Here is a 21,364-nt window from a genome sequence, read left to right on the forward strand (position 1 = left end):
TGATTTATTTCTGTTGCGTACCCCATAAAACCGTATAATATTTCTGCAAGACACATCTTAATACGCAGAAAAATCTGCATGTAAACATCGCAGGCTTTGAAGCAAAAATTATAGCAGAAGATTTAGCTAAATTTGAAGGTTGGCTTCACACCAGTGAGAAAAGCATGCGAGTGAAAACGCATGATTATCAAACCAATGATTTTCAATGGTTTCATTCCCATTTGTGATGTTTTCACTCCTGTGATGCCTGCTGAAAAAACAATCACACCATGTCCTATCTCTTTGCGGTAACACCTTTTGTTTTCAATGAGAACAGAGGCCCCATTGAAAATTTCTGCAACGTGTGAACGCACCGTAAGACATCTTTCACACAGCGCTACATTCTCCAGTCGGCCGCACCACGGCCAAAAGATGCATGTACTAGGAAAAAATGTGACCAAGTCACAGCTAAATCTCGTGTTTTTTCGCCTATTCATGCAGCCAGGTGCAGCATACAGACGCCGCAGGCTAGAATTCCTTTGGCCGGCATCCCTTTTTATTGGTAGAGATAAGAAAAAAACGGTAATCCTGCGCTGCTTTTATATAGAAGAGCGACCGATTCTCTTGAAAGATTACAACGGTCAAATTCCAGTTTAAAGTCAAAAAACCATTTAATAGTACAAACAGAGGTCACAACCTCATATAAAAAATAGATAGATACTTGCGGGATAATATGCGACGCGTTTTGACGTGCTAGACGTCTTTCTCAAGCATACATAGAACCAACAGGACATGGTATATATAGCACAGTCAACAATTACATACCCTTCCCCAGAGGTCAGCGGAATTGTGCTTGATTCCGGTGTAGGGCGCCATCTTGGGCCACGGGCGATGACGTTTCATCCTGATATACTATAGAGCTATTCAGAGTCGGCTTCAAGAGCCGACGTCCGAGGTTGTGTCACATGACCCATATTACGGAGGTACGCTCTGTAAAAGACACGCAGCGCTGCGTTCCATACAGGAGTTAGTGTCCGGGGCCGGCATCAAGAGCCGTACCTCGTGACTACTGAACTAGGATTCGCCTCCTTAATCTGTCAGGCGCTCGGGGCCATATCACATGACCCATATGTGGAGACCCGCTGTGTGTAAGGAGCTTAGCGATGTACTCCATTAGGAAACTGACATCCAGAGCCAACGTACGGCATCATATCTTGTTTTTTGATAAATGAGTGCTGATGCAAATACAATAAAAGTGGACATAAAAACGCTCACTCATTACTTCCTATATAAATATTAAAATTGATTTTCATTTACATATAAGCTCCCAATCTATTAAAATCTGTGTTAAACACAGAGAAAAGGAAAAGGGGAGGGGAAAGATGGGGAAACTATCAAAAAAATTAATCAAAAAAATCATTCTCATATATAATAGTAAATAACTATAAAAAATATGAAATATATAATATGAGACATAACATTCATTAATATCTTGATAAAAGTGAATGATGATTCATCGATAATTAATAATCATATTCATCTATACTCATTAAGAAAAAAGGGGGGCAATATTAAACCTCTATAATTAAAAGGAGGTGTACCAATTAATCTATTTTCCTCAAAAGATCTTCTCTAAAGATTCGTTTAGACCCCTGGGGTATAGGGTGTCCATACGAAATATCCAGAACATTTCTCTTGTTTTGAGACGAGAAAATGACCTGGAGGTGATGGATTCTACTGGTGTGACTTTTAGCAGAGACGCATTTGACTCTTATCCCTTTTTATTGAGGATTTTTTATTTTTGGGGACTTTTATTGGAGATTTATGGGGGGCTACAATGCTACCAAAGAAAAGACCTCCTAAAGCTCCCCCTTGCAAACTGGAGGAGTTCTTCAAAGCGCAAGAACACTCCAGCAAAATGGCGCCGGCCAACATGCAGGTGAGTGCCGCTACGGAGGAGGTAGGGGAGGAGACTGACTCTATATACTCCATATCAGACTCGCAGGAGTCAGGGCAGCAGGGGAGCGTGGTGGCAGATGGTCAAGAAGCCTTTGCAGAGAGTCTTTGCTATGTAGAGGGGGCGGGGAGCGGGGAGAGGCGAGAGAACATGTGAAGGATAAAGCTCCCCCACTCGCCCTGCGCAGCAAAGAACCTAATGGACAGGCTCTTGCAGTGAGCTATCAGTGTGCGGAGAGGAGCTGGGGAGCGGGGAAAGGTCATGTGACGTGACTCTCTGGGGAGCTGCCACGGGTCTCAACACTGCAGAAAAAAGCCCCCCTCCCTCACCTTGCTCTGCTCAGAGTCTAATCGTCAAGCTGCTCAAGTCAGTCTTCAATGTACAGAGGGGAGCAGAGAGAGGACATGTAGTGGCGCTCTCTAGGGAGCTGCTGCAGGTCCAGACAGTGCAGAAGAAAGCAACCCTGCACAGCTTGCTCAGCTCAGATCTTAATACAGATGTTTTCACTAATTGCAATGAACAAGCCCCAGGAGGAACCCTCTGCTGGGCAGCCCCTTGGCCTGGACTGGCCACCAAATAAGTCCCAAGCACATAATATTACACAAGTGTCCCCCAGCCTAAGGGCTGCAGCCAATAAAGACCACGTTGACTTGCTTCAATCCTCTAACTCACCAGCCTCAGATAATTTTATTAAAGAAATTGTAATGGCCCTGAGGGATACAGTTCAAGCCGACATGAAAACCCTGGCTTCTTCAGTCATTTCTATTATGCAGGACTTGGGTAAAACAGTCGACCATACTGAAACAAAAATGGGTGAACTAGGTAAGTCCCATAATGAGTTGATTGACTCCCACAATGCATTTGAATAAGAAGTACATCTTTTAAAAAGCAAACTAGCTGATTTAGAGTCCCTAAGGCCTTAGTCAGACGGGCGTTTTTTGCCGCGATTTGCGGATCGCATGACGGATGCGCATCCGCAAATCGCGTGACCGGTGCGCGCAAGTCGCCCGCAAATCGCCCGAAAATCTGCTCCTAGCCGCGTTTCATTAGAAACGGGCCGGAGCTGTCCAGCGCATTGCATTCAATGGAGACGGCAATACAGCCGTCTCCATTGAAAGCAATGCGCTGCGGGCGAGCCCGGGATGAATTGTCGGTAAGGGCTTAAATATATAAGCCCTTACCTGCAATCCATCCTAAAATGTGTTAAAATAAAAAAAAATTGCATTCTCACCTTCTGCCTGCAGCTCCGGGCAGCCGTCCTGCAGTGGGTGTGAAGGGGGTGTGAGTCAGACCTGCCCCCTGATTGGCTCAGCGCTGAGCCAATCAGAGGCATGCCTCACTCACACCCATTCATGAATTCATGAATGGATGTGAGTCAGACCTGCCCCTGATTGGCTCAGCGCTGAGAGGCAGCAGTCACTCACCCATTCATGAATTCATGAATGGGTGTGTGAGTGAAACCGGCCTCTGATTGGTCAGGCTGTGACCAATCAGAGCAGATCATTCAGCAGGCGGGGATTTTAAAGCCCCGCCGGCTGAATAGTGCCGAGAAGCAGTTCAGGAGAACTGACAGCGGCCGCGGCTGGACTCCGGCTGCAGCGGAAAGGTGAGTATACAATTTTTTTTTATTTTAACACATTTTAGCATGAATTGCAGGGAAGGGTTTATATATTTAACCCCTTCCCGACAATTAACCCCGCGCACGCCGGCAGCCCATTGCTTTCAATGGAGCGGCTGTATTGCCGCTCCATTGAATTCAATGGGCAAACATCGTTCTTCTCTGCCACAGCTGTCACAGCTGTGGCAGAGAAGAATGATTTGTCTTCTATATGTTCTCAATGGGGTCGGCGCTGCTGCCGCCGGCCCCATTGAGCGCATATACAGAAGAGAACAGGAATCGCAGATCGCAGATAGGTGCGATCTGCGATTTTTTGTTCTATAATTTTTCAGACGAGCGCATAAAAAGCGCCCATGTGTCCGATACCATTGCGAAGCAATGGTTTTAAAAAATCGCCGGACGCATGCGCATGCGCAAATCGCGGCAAAAAACGCCCGTCTGACTAAGCCCTGAATCTGTATCCACTCTGGAGATCCAGGAGTATATTAAACAATTAATAGTGAAAATTCTGGTGTTCTGTGTATATGAAACCCCTGGATGGTATCGCATCCAAGGGTTTCACCTTGCGCTCAACGGGCCGGCAGCAGCAGGGCCGGCCCCATTGAAAACATATACTGAAGATCGTAATCCTCTGCCACAGCTGTTCAATGGGAAAACATTGCGCTCCTCTGTTACAGCTGTTGCACAGCAGTGGCAGAAGATAGTGGGCAATGCTCTTTTTGAGCATCAAAACGCCCATGTGACCGAGCCCTTCTGCGTAGATAAACGTTTCTAGCAGCATTTTCTCAGTCGTGCTGCCCGCTTAGGTCATGAGATTTTTTGAACGCATCAGTTATTTGCACAAAAAAGGATATGACAAAACGCCTGTGTTTTGGTATCGTTGTAATCGTACCAACCAGCAAAAAAAAAATCGATTGTGCCATTTATGCTGCATGAATAATGCTGTAAAAAAACCTATGGCAGAATTGATGTGTTCCCTCTCCCTGCTATTATAAAAGATTTGAAAAAAGGTTTTACAATATAGTCTATGTACCCAAAAATGGGAACAATACAAACTACAGTTTGCCATACAAAAATACAAGCCCTTATATGGCCGTGTCGTCAGAAAAGTAAAAAAGTTATGGCTTTTGAAAAATGGAGATTAAAATCCGCCAAAAATCCTTGCATCCTTATGCCCAAAAGAGGCTGTGTCCTTTAGGGGTTAATCATTGACAGAGTGCACAGAATCCCCAGACCAAATTTCCTACCAGACAAACCACCTGGTGATATAATTGCACGCATCATTTTTTTCCATTTAAAAGAGTCTCTCATGCTGGCAGTAAGAAAACTTGACCGCCTTCCAAGTCCCTAAACGGATATACAACTATTCACAGACTTGTCGCAGGCTACTATCCAAGTGAGACGCGCCCTTGTTGCAATCACCATCTCACTTAAACAAGCTGCCATTAAAAATAAATGAGGTTTCCATACATAACCGATCATAAATAAAGACAGATTCTTCCTCACCATTTTCTAGCCGTCCTCAGGGGAGGAGACTCTCAAGTTTTAGGGAATTCCTTTATCTACTTTGCCTAGAAGACCAACCTCTTCTAGCCATACAAAACAAAGACAAGAGTAGGCACGCCAGGAGACCCAGAACTTTGTTGGAGTTCTCTTCCTTGTGTACGAGCCGGACTGTAGGCCAAAAGTCTTATTGTTGAACAGAACTGTTTGTTGTTATTCTTTAGATAGAGTTGGTAATTTTTTGCTCTCATTAATCTTAATTCATTTGTTCCTTAATCATAGCCTACCACTTCTAACTTTACATGTCGGTGAATATTTTTTCCCGTAATGTACATGGTTTAAATTTCCCTTATAGAAGGAAATCTGCGTTGAGAGATGCATTGAAATCCAGAGCTGATATGTGTTTGCAAGAAACCCACTTTGTGGTCTCCACACCTCCTAAGATGACACATATTAAATATCCTTAACATTCTTTACCAATGCAGAAAATAAACATGCCAAAGTAATGATTGCTATAAAAGGCTTCCTAATTTTTTTACTAGTTCAACAGTATGTAGGCTCCAAAGGTTGCTTTATAATTTTATCATGTATCATTAATGCTGTTCCTGTGACATTAATGAAAAAAGGTGCGGAGATCATCAAAGGTTATGTAATTACATGTGGTGATTTCAAAGTAATTCCTGACAAAAAAATTGACACCACTGGGAGTAGTAACAGAGCAAGACCCACTTTAAATAGATGGCTCCAAGAAGGAGCCTTATGACACCTTCAGGTGCAAAAATACATTTGCTATGGAGTTCTCTTTTTATTCAGTCCAACATAAAACCTTCACAAGGATTGATCTTTGCCTGGTAAATAGAGCACTCCTCTCTAATGTCTCTTCAGCTAAATTGGGTACCGCATCCTGGTTGGACCATGCACCTTGCATTATATCCTTGATGTTAAATTAAACCTAATCTCCCCACCAACTCCTTTCTCTTAAAAATCCCTAAATACAAAAAATACATCTTGCTTGAACTTGAGGAGTATTTCAATTGGAATGACACTAAAGAGTCCGACCCAATGAACACATGGCTAGCTTATAAAGCTTGCATGCGAGGAATACTTATTAAATTGGGCTCGCAATATAAAAAAGAAAAAGCACTTGCAATAGATGAACTTATCAAAGAAATTAAAGAAGTAAAAATCTAATTAAGAAAAGCACCATTGGATGTAACCAATAAACAACTTTTCAACCTGAGAGAAAAATTCAGAAAACTTTTGCTCAGCAACTTTGATAGGGAACTAACTAATGGTAAAACCACTAGATACGCCTCTGTTGGAAAACCATCCAAATGGCTCACAAATCAAATTAAAAGAAGGGAAGCAAGGACGGAAATCGTTTTTATTTGGGATCCGAGTGGTCATGGGAACAAACTATCACACGCTGAACAGATAGCAAAGGTATTCAGATCCTACTACAACAATTTATACAATCTTAATAAGGATCCAAACATTATCCGGCCTACCACCAACAACATAAAGGAATTTCTCCAACAAATACCACTTCCAAAAATAACCCAAGTAAAAAAACAATGAAAAATTAGAGGCCCCAATATTAATAATATCAATAACCAAAACAATAGCCCAACTAAAATACTCTAAAGCCGCAGATCCAGACGGCTTCCCCAACGAATATTTTAAATTATTCACAGCCAAACTCTCCCCACACTTTTTAAAAGCATTCAAATCAGTGATCTGCACTTGCTTTCTCCCAGATGAACTTTTACATAGCACAATAGTTTCTCTTCCGAAACCAGGTAAAGACCCAGACAGACCAGAAAATTTCTGCCCCATTTGCCTGTTAAACTCAGACGTGCATATATTTGCAAAGATAATTGTCAACCGACATCGAGTAGCTTTAGAGAAAATTCTAGGCCATATATGTATGATCGAAAACAACCTTATAGCTAAAATTGGAGAAATCACCTAGGGGAATAGATCTGCTAAATCTGCCATCAGCACATGCCACAATGGAAAAAGTGATGGCAATAAGATCTAACACGTCCATAAATTTTCAGAGATGGAGAACATCTGGCTCGCAAAATATTCTACTTAATTTAAATGAAAGCTGTTTTCTGTTTATTGTTATTGTTTAATCCTTACATTTATTGTTGTTTTGTAATTTTAAAGCCACTTGAGTTTATGACAAAAATAAAAATAAGCAGTCAAATAAAAAAGGCTTTATTTAAAAAATCCAGGTGAAGCAAGCTAAGGTTTTGGTATCTTGACTTTAAAATAAAAATGTTCAAAATAATTGTGATTACGCAGTTTAAGACCGGTGATTCAGTGAGGGTACAGGGGTAGAGTTAAAGACCCCATATAGCACAGAGACGGGTACGAATAGTAAAGCCGCGGCCCTAAGGAGATACAGCTGGTGCCGAGGGAAGAAAGCAGCAGGCGATTCCACTGCAGCAAGGGGAGAGAGCAGGAGCTGAGAGGAAAGGGAGAGAGCAGGAGCTGGCCTTACTCACCACAGCCAATGGGGAACATTCTCTGAAGTCCAGGAGGGAAAATTCATCCTGCTGTATGTATGGTGTATGTAGTCTGTCCATATTGGGGGTATATGTCTACTATGTATGTGTGCATATATGTGTAGTCTGCCCACATGGGGGGGTATATGTCTGTATATGTGTCTGTATACTACACTGTGTATGTGTGTATATGTGTATATGTATATATATATATATATATATATATATATATATATATATATATATATATATATATATATATTATAATATATTATAATATATGAGAGTATATGTGCCAGATCCCATATTCCTGTACCGACGGTGTGTGTATAATTATATATTTATACACACACAGACACCCTCTATATAGGAATATGGGGTCTGACACATATACTCTCAAATATATATATATATATATATATATATATATATATATATATATATATATATATATATATATATATATATATATATATGGCGTATATACTCGAATGTAGCAAGGCTTATACTTGAGTCAATGCGTTTTTTACCTTTTTTTTGTGGTAAAACTTATTGACTCAGCATATACTCGCGTCGGCTTATACTAGAGTATATACGGTAATTGAAAGCACATCTTTTATGCTGTTTCTAGCAGGACAGGCAGTTGCAAAGCCACTTATTGGGTCTGATACTTGAAAAAGACGCCACAAGTCGAAACGTTGTATTTAGAGGACTTCTTTTATTGCTCTGCCCCCGTCACATGTGCCAATTCCAGCCTCCTGATTGGCTGGAATCGGCACACATGACGGGGCGGAACTACACGATGATGCGTAGAAGGGGACGGAGCCAGAATGCCGCTCGTGCTGGACCGAACAGATGGGAGAAGACCCTTCTGCGCAAGCACGTCTAATCGGGAGATTAGACACTGAAATTAGACGGAGCCATGGAGACGGGGACGCCAGCGCAGGGAAGGTAAGTGAATAACTTCTGTATGGCTCATATTTAATGCACGATGTATATTACAAAGTGCATTAATATGGCCATACAGAAGTACTTAACCCCACTTGCTTTCGCGAGACAACCCCTTTAAGGTTCATACAGCAGCACTAGGATCCTGCCTAGACTTCCCCTTAGCAGAACACCGCAGGGTGCGTAGGTTTCTCAAAGGGGCAGAAAGACTTCGACCCTTTATTAGAGAAACCTTCCCTACCTGGGACCTAAATTTAGTCCTAAATAGTTTTGCCAACCCCCCTTTGAACCCCTCTCCCAACTCTCCCTGAGATTACTCACGCTAAAAGTTACCCTTTTAGTCGCTATAACTTCGGCTCGGAGAATAGGGGAATTACAAGCCTTATATTGTATTGAACCATACATGGTAATACAAGATGACAGAATTACCTTTAAACTGGACCCAGCCTTCCTACCAAAGGTAGTGTCAAAATTTCATAGGGAGCAGACAATCACTCTGCCTTCCTTCTGTCAAAATCCCCGCAATGAAAAAGAACGAGAATTTCATAGCCTAGATGTTAGGAGAGCCGTTCTAGCGTATATAGAGGCTACCAGCTCTTTCCGCAAAAATAATACCCTCTTTATCCAATTTCAGGGGCCGGCAAAAGGAAAGACGGCATCTAAGGGCACCATTGTGAGGTGGATCAAGACTGCCATCCAAGAGGCATATAAAGCCAGGGGCCTCGATCGCCCAGGAAAAATTAGAGCCCACTCCACACGCTCTCTCTCCTCCTCTTGGGCAGAAAAAGGCCAGGCGTCTGCCGAGCAAATTTGCAAAGCAGCCACCTGGTCTAGCATACATACATTTATCTGACACTACAGGGTTAACGTCCAGTCGGACAAAGACCTAGGCTATGGACGAAAAGTCCTTCAGGCAGTAGTCCCGCCCTAAAGCCACGTATAATTTGGTATACTCCATGTATAAATGGGGCCGTCGGGATGACGCCATGGAAAGATACGGATTACTTACTGGTAGTCCCATTTCCAGGAGTCATCACAACGGCCCATAGTTCCCTCCCTCTTAGAATAACTTATGTTCTTTCAATGTAAATATGACCGAATAAAGGTAAAAATTTGGTTTAGTAAACATTGTCCAAAGTAATAATTTGTAAGTCACTGAAGCATGGGTGGAAAGGGAGGTGCTTTTAAACTCTTCCTGTCCCTACCTGGGTTAGAGGGCAACCCCCATATGTAAATGGGGCCGTCGTGATTACTCCTGGAAATGGGACTACGGTAAGTAATCCGTATCTTTTTGATGAGGGAAAGACAAATTATTCCTTGGCTCCTCATTTTGGTAAACGGTCTTTCTCGTGACCTCACTATTGAATGGATACAGGGCATCTAAACCACTTAATGAGTGTTTGTAGCATATGTGAAATGATAGCCTCCAGCCATTAATCCAGCAGGGTCATAGAGACGCGTAAGGCAAAGCCCTTTATTTGTAGACTCAGGAAATTCCCCTTAGACAAGCGATCCAGGACTGCAAAAAAGAAGATTCTTACAGAGAGCCAGACAATAGTGTCTTTTGGTGTGTAATGCTTCTCACAAAACTACACTTTCTTAATCTAGTCAAGTCCCCTTTCCATAAACTGTAGAAGGAGGACCAGGTGTATTGTGTTTTCACTTTGGGTTCAATTACTTTATTGCACAGTGACCCATCAGGAACAATAAGCACACTTTGTGGATATCTAGTTCCCCAATCCTTTGAGGGTGTATTGGAAAAAGGAGAGAGTTACAGGAAGGCTAGTATTCTTATAGTATGGTATCACTCAAAGGAGCCATATAATTGCGTATCCAGAAATAGGTGTAATTAACCCTTTATAAAATTCAGTATGCAAAGGGTTAAACAGTCCCTATGTAATTCAGGCAGAAATAGAAAACAGCAATATTGAAAAAAGAAAGCTGGTTTCCAGAGTCTAACATTAGATTTACCTCCTTTGTCTCGAGTGCTGGATTGCCCCAGGAGGGAGAGGGTTAATTTTAAGTTATCGGACTCCTAAACGGAATAACATCCTTGGCCCCTTCAAATATTCATAGTCAAGGCATAATATTTTTGCATTTGTCAGCTTTGTACAGCCCAGCGCATATAGGGTTAATTCTCCGTATGTTTGGAAGTTTTAGTGCACTGGTGATATCCTTAAAGGGGTTGTCCCGCGAAAGCAAGTGGAGTTATACACTTCTGTATGGCCATATTAATACACTTTGTAATATACATCGTGCATTAAATATGAGCCATACAGAAGTTATTAACTTACCCACTCTGTTGCTGGCGTCCCCGTCTCCATGGCTCCAGCTAATTTCAGCGTCTAATCGCCCGATTAGACGCGCTTGCGCAGAAGGGTCTTCTCCCTTCTGGACGGTCTGGGCACGAGCAGCATTCTGGCTCCGCCCCCTTCTACGCGTCATCGCGTAGCTCCGCCCCACCACATGTGCCGATTCCAGCCAATCAGGAGGCTGGAATTGGCAATGGACCGCACAGAGCCCACGGTGCACCATGGGAGAAGACCCGCGGTGCATCGTGGGTGAAGATCCCAGTGGCCATCTTGGAGAAAAAGAAAGAAGAAGATGCAGAGAGGGGATTCAGGTGAGTAAAATTTTTTTTTTTATTTCACCACACGGGGGGGGGGGGGGGGGGGGGGGGCTATGCAAAAAAAAAAAAAAAAAACTTTCGGCGCGGGACAACCCCTTTAAGGAAGCCTAGAGATCCCCTCAATTCAGGAGTGTAACTTTAAATTACATGGAGGTCCCTGTTGCCCTCTCACAGCACTAGCAGCTGTAATATAGAAGTGACTAGATCGGCATCGGTGTAGCTGCCCGACAGATGGTATCGGGCAGCCGACTGATACTACACTAAACTGACTGTCTGATAATAGAATAACTAACTCACTACACTATGTCATTGACGTGTTTATGCAGCCATATAAGTGAAAGACTGCTTCATCTGGATGAATTAATAGTAAAGCAGGGAGCGGCCGTGATTACTGGCGGCATCCCGATAGTGAGTGACACGCGTCTCACCTAGACAGCGCTTATACATGTGAAGCTCCTCCTTCCCTAATTCCCCTCAGCCAATCCCAGGTTGGGATCCTGTCATATCCATGTTCTTCTCGTGATATGCGCTGCTCATCAGCCCAAGCAGGGTGGTTCAGCACTGGACAGCTCCTGCTATCGTGATCCTGAGCGGTGGTGTTGAAGTGCTGAAATCAGCACTGGACAGCTCCCTTCACACAGCAGAAGCCCTGTTGCACACTCAGAAGCCTAGAGACAGGATATTAAACGTGCATATATAGTTATCAATGGGGGGTGGATGCAATAGAGGGACAGTTTTGGTTAGTAGTTTTGGAAGCAGAAAAAAAGTGTTTCTCAATGTTTGGTCAAAGGGAGGGGAGGTGACATCTCCACTAGAACTCCAGTTCTATGAAGGGTGGCAGAGGGCATCTTCATCGAAGAATCCCCGAACTGTTTCCCAAAGCACCACCTTGCGGCATTTCTCCGTGCAGAGGGCTAGGTGTTCAAAGGTGTGGATGTTTTTCAGTGAGAGCGCCGACGACCGACGGACAGTAGTGTGCAACCTGTGTCGCACCAAGATCAGCCGGGGAGCCACCACTACCAGCCTCACCACAATCAGCTTGTGCAGGCATATGATGGCCAAGCACCACACTAGGTGGGACGAAGGCCGTTCACCGCCTCCGGGTCACACCACTGCCTCTTCCCCTGTGCCCCAACCTGTCAAACAGATCCAATCCACCTCCCAGGACACAGGCACGAGCGCCTATCGGCCTGCACCCACACCCTCGCCTCCACTGTTCTCCACTCCATCCAGCAATGTCTCTCAGCACAGCGTTCAGCTGTTGCTAACACAATCATTTGAGTGAAAGTGCAAATACGCCGCCACGCACCCGCATGCACAAGCTTTAAATGTGCACATTGCCAATTAATTAGCCTGGAGATGCTGCCGTACAGGCTTGTTGAAACGGAGGCTTTTAAAAACATGATGGCTGCGGCGGTCCCACGCTACTTGGTCCACAGTTGCCACTATTCTTCCCGGTGTGCTGTCCCAGCCCTACACCAGCACGTCTCCCGCAACATGAATCGTGCCCTCACCAACACGGTTACTGGCAAGGTTCACTTAACCACGGACAAGTAGACAAGTACTTGTGGGCAGGGCCACTATATCTCCCTGACGGCACATTGGGTTAATTTGGTGGAGGTTGGGACTGAGTTAGAGCCTGGGACCGCTCACGTCCTACCCACAGCCAGAATAGTGGGTCCTACCTCGGTGCTGGTATCTGCGGCGTTTCATGCCACCTCCTCCGCCACCTCTACCTCTCAATTAAAAAGTGTGAGCACGTCGCTAGCAGTCAGTATCGCGCGGCGCGGCAGCACAGCGGTGGGCAAGCATCAGCAGGTCATGCTGAAACTACTCAGCTTAGGTGACAAGAGGCCCCGAACTGTTGAAGGGTCTGACAGAGCAGACCAACTTCTGGCTTTCGCCGCTGAGCCTCCAACCGGGCATGGTCGTGTGTGACAACAGCCATAACCTGGTGGCGGCTCTGCAGCTCGGCACTCTCACACACGTGCCATGCCTGGCCCACATCTTCAATTTGGTGGTTCAGCGGTTTCTTAAAAACTACCCCCACTTGTCTGACCTGCTCGGCAAGGTGCGCCGCATCTGCGCACATTTCCGCAAGTCCACCACGGACACTGCCACCCTGAGGACCCTGCAACGTCGGTTCCAGCTGCCAGAACACTGACTGCTGTGCGACATGCCCACACGGTGGAATTCTACACTGCACATGTTGGCCAGGCTGTACGAGCAGCGTAGAGGAATAGTGGAATACCAGCTGCAACATGGGCAACGTAGTGGTAGTCAGCCTCCCCAATTCTTTACTAAGGAGTGGGCCTGGATGGCAGATATCTGCAAGGTCCTCAGAAACTTTGATGAGTCTACCCAAATGGTGAGCTTCGATGCGGCAATCATTAGCGTTACCATCCCGCTGTTTTGCCTGCTGAGAAGTTCGCTGCAAAGCATAAAAGCCGACGCTTTGCAGCTGGAACAGAAGAAGGGGGATGACAGTATGTCACTTGATAGCCAGACCACCCTCATGTCTATATCTCAGCGCGTTTTGGAGGAGGAGGGGGAGGAGCAGAAGGAGGAGGAGGGGGAAGAGACAGCTGGGCACACTGCAGAGGGTACCCATGCTGCTTGCCTCTCATTTGTTCAGCGTTTATGGGCTGAAGAGGAGGAGGAGGAGGAAGAGGATCCTGAAAGTCATCTTCCTAATGAGGACAGCGATGTGTTGCATACTGGTACCCTGGCACACATGGCTGACTTCATGTTAGGCTGCCTTTCTTGTGACCCTCGTGTTAGATGCATTCTGGCCAACACAGATTACTGGGTGTACACCCTTCTCGAACCACAGTATAAGGAGAACCTTTCTACTCTCATTCCCGAAGAGGAAAGGGGTAAGAGAGGGATGCAATACCACAGGTCCCTGGTGGAAAAAGTGATGCTAAACTTCCCATCTGACAGCGCTAGTGGCAGAAGACACAGTTCCGATGGCCAACTAGCAGGGGAGGAGCGGGGATCAGGCACCATGTCCAGCACAGACAGGGGTACACTCTCTAAGGCCTTTTCCAGCTTTATGGCTCCCCAGCAAGACTATGTCACCACTCCCCAGTCAAGGCTGAGTCGGAGGGAGCACTGTAAATAGATGGTGAGGGAGTACGTAGCCGATCGTACCACCCTCCGTTATACCTCTGCTCCATACAACTATTGGGTTTCAAAGCTGGACACGTGGCACGAACCTGCGCTGTATGCCCTGGAGGTGCTGGCCTGCCTTGCCGCTAGCGTCTTGCCAGAGAGGGTGTTTAATGCAACTGGGGTAATCATCACGGATAAGCGTACCCGCCTGTCAACTGCCATTGCCGACATGCTGACACTCATAAAGATGAACAAAAGCTGGATTACCCAAGACTTCTCTTCTCCACCGGCGGAGAGCAGTGGAATCTAAAGATTCTTTTCGCTGCAACAGGAGAAATAAGCATTCTCTATCCCTGGAAAAAAGAGGGAATTAGCTTTGTCAATCACTCTCTGATATTATTACTCCTCCTCCTCCTACTCCTCCTCCTAAAACAGCATATCATCACGCTGAACTGCCAATTTTTCGGCGGCCCAAAAGGCTCTGCTTATAATTTTTTTACAATCTTTCAAAGTATTGATACTTTAACAGAAACCAATTTTTTTCACAGGGCTGCCTCCAGGCTCTGTTACAAATTAAGTAATAGCGAGCTGTATGTGAGCGGAATTGTGTAATCCAATGCGATTGATCTGCTTATTAACGCAGATCAGATGCATGCGGAATCCATAATTCCTATCCGGTCATGTGAGACCCGCCAAAGGTAGATCGCTACCTTTTTATCCCCTTTTTGTCACTGCTCCAGGCTCTCGGCGACCATTGGTCGCTGGGAGCAAGGAGATTTTAAATTTCCTGGGCTCCCCGCCTCCTGCGCATGTGTCCCGTGTTTTGCCGGCAGTCGCATGTGCAGAATCCGGAAAAGTTCACGGAGGAAGATCGCGTCGGGGTGCAAATACGGAGGCCTCCGGTTAAAAGTTTCATCTCATCTCACTGATCGCATCGGTTAGGGGAGATGAAGCTTCACCTTTTTTTTTTACTTTTACATGATCACCATTATCCATTGGATAACGGCGAACACGTGATCAGGAAGTGCTCACCGCGGCCCCCCGTGGAATCTCCAGGCTCTCGGCTAAGTTTTGTAGCCAGGAGCAGGGAGATTTTAAATTACCCTGGCAATCCACGGCTTCTGCTCATGCGCCTGCCATTTTGGCGATGGGCGTGTGCGCAGAAGCTGGGGTAAGGTCCGCGGATAAATCTGGGGGCCTTGGGTATGTCATTTCATCCTCCCTCACGGATATGATCCATGGGGGGAGATAAAACGTCAGCTTTTTAAACTTTTTTTAAACTTTTTAAAACTTTTTTTATCTGAAATGATCACTGTTACCCATTGGATAATAGTGATCATGTCCCCGATGAAATCTCTCTGCTCCTGGCTACACATGGTAGCCAAGAGCAGAGGGATTTTAAATTTCCCAGGGCTCGAGACCCTCTGTGCAAGCATCCGATGCTTGACATCAGGCGTGCATGCGCAAACGGGGACTTCGGGTCCCGGAACACCGGGGACATCGGCGGAGGACCCGGGGTAAGTATTTTCACTTCCTCTCATGGATCGGATCCATGAGGGGAAGTAATACTTGAACTTTTTTTACTTTTTTGAACTTTTTCGCGATCGCCGCTATCCACTGGATAGCGGCGATTGCGGGCCCAGGGACCGCTCAGTGCAGTCCCCGGTAACATCGCCTGATTCCCAGCTACCTTCAGGAGTGATATTAAGGAATTTATTCAGGCCCAATGGTCATTTATTCCCCAATATAAATCCAGTGATTGTCCTGTCAGCCTTCTGCACTAAATCTACCTCAGAAGAGGAAAGGCGCTCATAGACACCAGGCGTAGGGCAGTGTCTAAGAATCTACCTATCACAACTGAGAGTTTATGGACAAATCAGTTGTCTATGCTCACACAGAGCCCAAATAAAGGTCAGAAATGCCATAAGACCACCATAGCTAGGTGGCTGGGAGACCCTATTATCACTTCATGCAAAAGTAAACGTCTTCATCCAGAAGATGTCGATGCTCGCTATACCAGAGCCATAGCAACATCAAGGGCAGAACATGTGGCAGCTCTAGCTCAGAGCACTGGCACATGGGGCACACAAAATACCTTCTGCGTAAGAAGAACCTCTTGATGAAGAAGAATTTTCCTACGGTGATTCAGTTTTTATTTCTGGTATCTCCCACCATTAATAAATCCTGCAACACCCCCATATGTATGTGTGCTGCTGTGTTAGGAATCATACCCACTTGCGTTTTTTTTAACTCTGCGATATCGCTGTGTTTTTTTAACGCAAATTTAAATAGGACTTTCTAATGTTAAAAACGCAAGTTTGTGCTTTGCGATTTTTGTGCGATGCGTTTTTAACTTTAGAAAGTCCCATTGACATTTGTGTTAAAAAAAATGCAGCTATATCGCAGCTTTAAAATAACACATGTGGGTAGGAGCCCTTAGGCCGAGCTCACATGGGTGCATGATTTTATATGCTGTGAGCGAGCCAGCTACAAGTATGCATGTGCATACATACTTTCTGGATGATTCCTGCATAGTCCAATCCCCATAGCCTATATTGGCTTGTATTTGTGTGTTATACATGCCAAGATAGGATATGCTGTGTTTTTTTTGTGTGTGTGTGAAAGAAAGTAAGTGTGAGTGGCCCAACTGAAATAAATGGGCTTTTAGCATTGTGTATTACGAATGTGCCTCATAAACTGAGAATATACCTGTGTGAGAGCGGCCTTGGGACACCCAAGAAAGGCAGAAGTTATGCTATTCTTCTTTTCCGTAGACCTAACAGCAGCACACATCTACCCAATCAATAATGTATTATTCTCTACATCTCTTTGTAGTGTTTAAAAACTAACAAGGAGTAAGGGCTGAGGCTCTTCTTTTAGGGTTAGTTTAAAATTTGAGTTGCCTGTCCAAAGCACATAGTGGGGAATAGATCCCATATCTCTATGTGCTGCTGTTTAGGCCTACAGAAAAGGAACAGGAAGGGGGGGGGGACTTGTTATTTGTATTCCACAGCACTATCAGGTACTTTATTTTTTACCCATAGCAAGCTGGTTACTCATTTTACCGACCTCGGAAGGATGCAAGGCTGAGTCAACCTTGAGATGGTTGCCTGAACCATGCGTGGATGTAGGCAAAAGCCTAGGTCTGCATACTGATGCCTTAACACACTGTGCCACACAAGGCTGGAAATGACTACAGGAAATAAGAACAGCTTAGTTACATTGACTGAAACAGGTCAGTGTAATGTAAGTGTGAAGTAAGTTTCCAACACGCAAAGCACACGGATGTGAGAACTAGTCTGTCTGCATAAGCCCTTTAAGTAATCCTCTATGACCTTTACACATCAGCAGTCCTCCTATTACTCCTGTTCTAGACTCCTGGTTGTTTCATTGTAACAAACTGCTGCTGTGTGAGCCAGACAAGGTAATGGCTTCTTAGCCGCTGAATATCAATGTTTTTATTTATTTACAGAAAGCAGAGATCTTGAAAACCGTAAGGAAAAACAAAACATATGAGGACGTTGTACAAGCTTTATTTCCATAAGACTGACAACCTCTTGTAGGTCCGTGTAGATACCGGCGGATACTTTCTCATCTTAGATTTAGTAATTTGCTGTGCCAGGCTTCTTGCAGAATCCTGTGTTTGTGCCGATCCCGCTTCTATCCTATATAAGTCCATTCTCAATTGGGTAGTCATCGAAGATATTAGTAGCCTAAAGAAAAATACATAACTGGGTTAATGAAGACATTTGTGGCTACTATCCACACCTGCCTGTAACATGTAAGATCAGCGGTGGGAGACGCAGCGTGAGGCCCGGGGGTCCAGTTACCGAGAATGTCCAGTCTGACGCTGCATCTCCCACCTTACTGGATTTTACACCAGAATAGGCTGCCTTCACTTGTCGAGTGGGATGAAAGTGCATTTTACATCAGATTTTGTTCACTTTTTGTACTTTTAACACACAAGTGTCATCAGATTACAATTCATTTTTCACATTGGTGAAATAAATGGAAGGTGGCAAAATTGATGTAATTTAAAACTCTGTTTGAAGTCAATGGCTACATGAATAATACAGAACATACTCACACCCCATGTAAGTGCATTGGGTTTCTTAACACACCCATTGATTTCAAAGGGTGATTCTGGCCATAAAAAAGCCTGTTATCTCTGCATGTGTCTGTACTGTTCCATACGTTTGTGATGCATCTGCCATTTCTTTTGTGCATTTTGCGTACACATTCATTGTGTTTTGCACCCGTGCCAAAAAATAAGTGCAAGGATGTTAATCGATGTTACATATTTCCGCACTGCTTCCTGGCAACAATTGTAAAATAAAGCAGAGACCAAGTAATTCTGGATTTGCTGCTTTTTTACACAATGAGTAATTTTGGTCTGTGAATAACGCTGAAAAAAGGACAAGCGTTTTTTCTTTTATGCACATCAAATATGTAAATCTAAATACACCATTGAAAATCAATTATGTTGTAGGGACAGAAAATATGCCTGTGTGTATGGCCCCTCATTGGTCCAAGTTCTGTCAGCTTGGACAGAACTTCAATAATAAAATCATCTGTGTGAATAAGCCCTTATTGAAGCTTTTTCAATGCAGTTTTTGGCTGCGCAGCTTGTTGAAATGGAACATGAGGTTTTAGGGTGCATGAAAAATTGTGGTAGTTTGCAGTACAAGCTGATATCACATCACTGCGGAGTGTAGAAGTACACCGAAATGTATTCATTCATATACTTCCAGGATGAATAAAGGAGGAACAGCTCCGTGTAGAGCTCCAAGAAAAGATGCTGAAGGATTTTTATATGGTGGGTAATGCAAGTATGTAGTGAAGCAGACATATGAGGAGAAGTGACAGCACTCCAGGATCCACACATATGTGAGGCTGTATTCACATGGCCAATATTCCCATATGAGTTCTGCCCATGTATGAGTCTGACAGAACAGGTGCAAGAGGATAACGCAATGTTGCTTTATATCTTTGCCTGCTGTGATATGTGGTTCACCTGTCTCTTTAATAGATAGACATCATAGAACCTGGAAGGCTAAAGGGATAGCAGGGGTCTCAGGATGTGTTATCTCCTGCTCTGGGGTCCTGTGTTCTATGACCAGATTCCAGAGAAAGGCTGTGTAGGTGTAACAAGCTTAAGGAACTGTGTGAGGAGAGACAGAGTAGAGAGCAGCTCAAGAGGCCACAGAGGAACAGTGGAGCATCTTCATTAGAGAAGGGACAGCCTGTGAACTGTGTGTGATGGTTGACAGTGCCTGAACCATAGCTCTTTCATCTATAGTTGTCTCCAGTAAGTAATGTTGTGCGTGCAAGGGCTTTTACTCACTAGCATCTTCTTTTTAACCCCTTAGTGACCAAGCCTGTTTGCGCCTTAATGACCAGGCCAAATTTTGCAAATCTGACACGTGTCAATTTAGCATGGAAAAACACCAGAAAGGTTTTGCATATCCAAGCGATTCTGACATTGTTTTTTCGCCACATGTTGTACTTCATTTAGGTGGAAAAAATAGACCGATAGAAATTGTGTTTATTTATTAAAAGCGCCAAAATTGGGAAAAGTTTGAAAAATTCGTCATTTTTTCACATTTCCAACTGCAATATCTCAAATATGTGCAAACATAATATAGAAATTTTTGCTAAGATATATATTTCCATCTGTTTACTTTATTTTGGGTGCACATTGGAAAAACTTTCGTTTTTTTTTTAACCATTTAGGAGACGTACAAATTTAACATTACTTTTCAGCATTTTGAGGAACACTTTGTTTTCCTACACCAAGCCAAGATTGGAAAGGCTCATAGGAGTCAAAATGATAGATACCCCCACAAATGACCCCATTTTAAAAACTACACCCCTTAACGTATTCACTGAGGGGTGTCATGAGTGTTTTAACCGCACAGTTTTTTTTTTAGGAGTCAATGCAATTTAGAAGAGAAAAACAAAAAATTTCATATTTTTGCAAATATGTCATTTTAAAGACAGGACTTTTTTCTATAGTATGCATGAAAATAAGGATTTGCACCCCAGAATAGATAAGCCTGTTTGTCCCGTGCTCAGAAACATACCCATTGTGGCCCTAGTATTACGTCTGTATGCACAATGGGGCCCAAAATGAAGGGAGCAACCGGTGGCTTTCGGAACAGAAATTTTGCTTGAAGGAGATTTAGTCCCCATTGCACACTTGTAGAGCCATTAAGTGACCAAAACGATGGAGAACGCCCACAATTGACCCCATTTTGAAAAGTAGACCCCTTAACGAATTTATCTAGTGGTACGCTGACTTTTTTGACTTCACAGCTTTTAAATGAATCTAAGCCAAGCCGAAGGAAAAAAATTACGATTTTCATTTTTTTGGTAATTCTGTCATTTCAAAAGCAGTTTTTTTGTACAACACATATATAAATGAAGACTTGCACCCTAAAATGGGTACCCCTGTTTGTCCTGTGCTCAGAAACATACCCATTGTGGCCCTAGTATTACGTCTGTATGCACAATGTGGCCCAAAATGAAAGGAGCAACCGGTGGCTTTCGGAACAGAAATTTTGCTTGAAGGAGATTTAGTCCCCATTGCCCACTTGTAGAGCCATTGAGTGACCAAAGCGATGGAGAACCCCCACAAGTGACCCCATTTTAAAAAGTAGACCCCTTAACGAATTTATCTAGGGGTACGATGACTTTTTTGACTTCACAGTTTTTGAATGAATCTAAGCCAAGCAGAAGGAAAAAATTATGATTTTCATTTTTTTGGCAATTGTGTCAATTTAAAAACAGTTTTTTTTGTCCAGTGTAAATAGGAATGAAGACGTTCACCCCAAAATGGATACCCCCGTTTGTCCTGTGTTCATAAACATACCCATTGTGGCCCTAATTTACTTAAAGGAAACATGGCTAGGCCTATAATGGAAGGAGCACCCATTGGATTTCAGGGTACAGCGGAATAAATTCCAGGCCCCATTGCCCACTTGTAGAGCCATTGAGCGGCCAAAACAATAGAGAACCCCCACGAATGACCCCATTTTGAAAACTAGACCCCTTAATGAATTCATCTAGGGGTGTACTGCGTATTTTGACCCCACAGTATTTGA

The 21,364-nt window shown here is 44.0% G+C and overlaps 1 protein-coding gene across 2 annotated transcripts in view; it reads right to left on the bottom strand.

Moving 5' to 3' along the window:
• Positions 1 to 17,785: 17,785 nt before the first annotated feature.
• LOC136614841 (colipase-like) overlaps positions 17,786 to 21,364 on the bottom strand; it is a 57,047-nt gene continuing 53,468 nt past the window's right edge. For both annotated transcript variants that reach the window (XM_066594141.1, XM_066594140.1), the window contains one exon: positions 17,786 to 17,974. In XM_066594141.1, coding sequence (XP_066450238.1) covers positions 17,927 to 17,974 — 48 coding nt within the window. In that variant the 3' untranslated portion in view covers positions 17,786 to 17,926. The remainder of the gene's footprint in view (positions 17,975 to 21,364) is intronic.

Source organism: Eleutherodactylus coqui, chromosome 1, assembly GCF_035609145.1.
Source record: "Eleutherodactylus coqui strain aEleCoq1 chromosome 1, aEleCoq1.hap1, whole genome shotgun sequence".
Taxonomy (NCBI): Eukaryota; Metazoa; Chordata; class Amphibia; order Anura; family Eleutherodactylidae; genus Eleutherodactylus; species Eleutherodactylus coqui.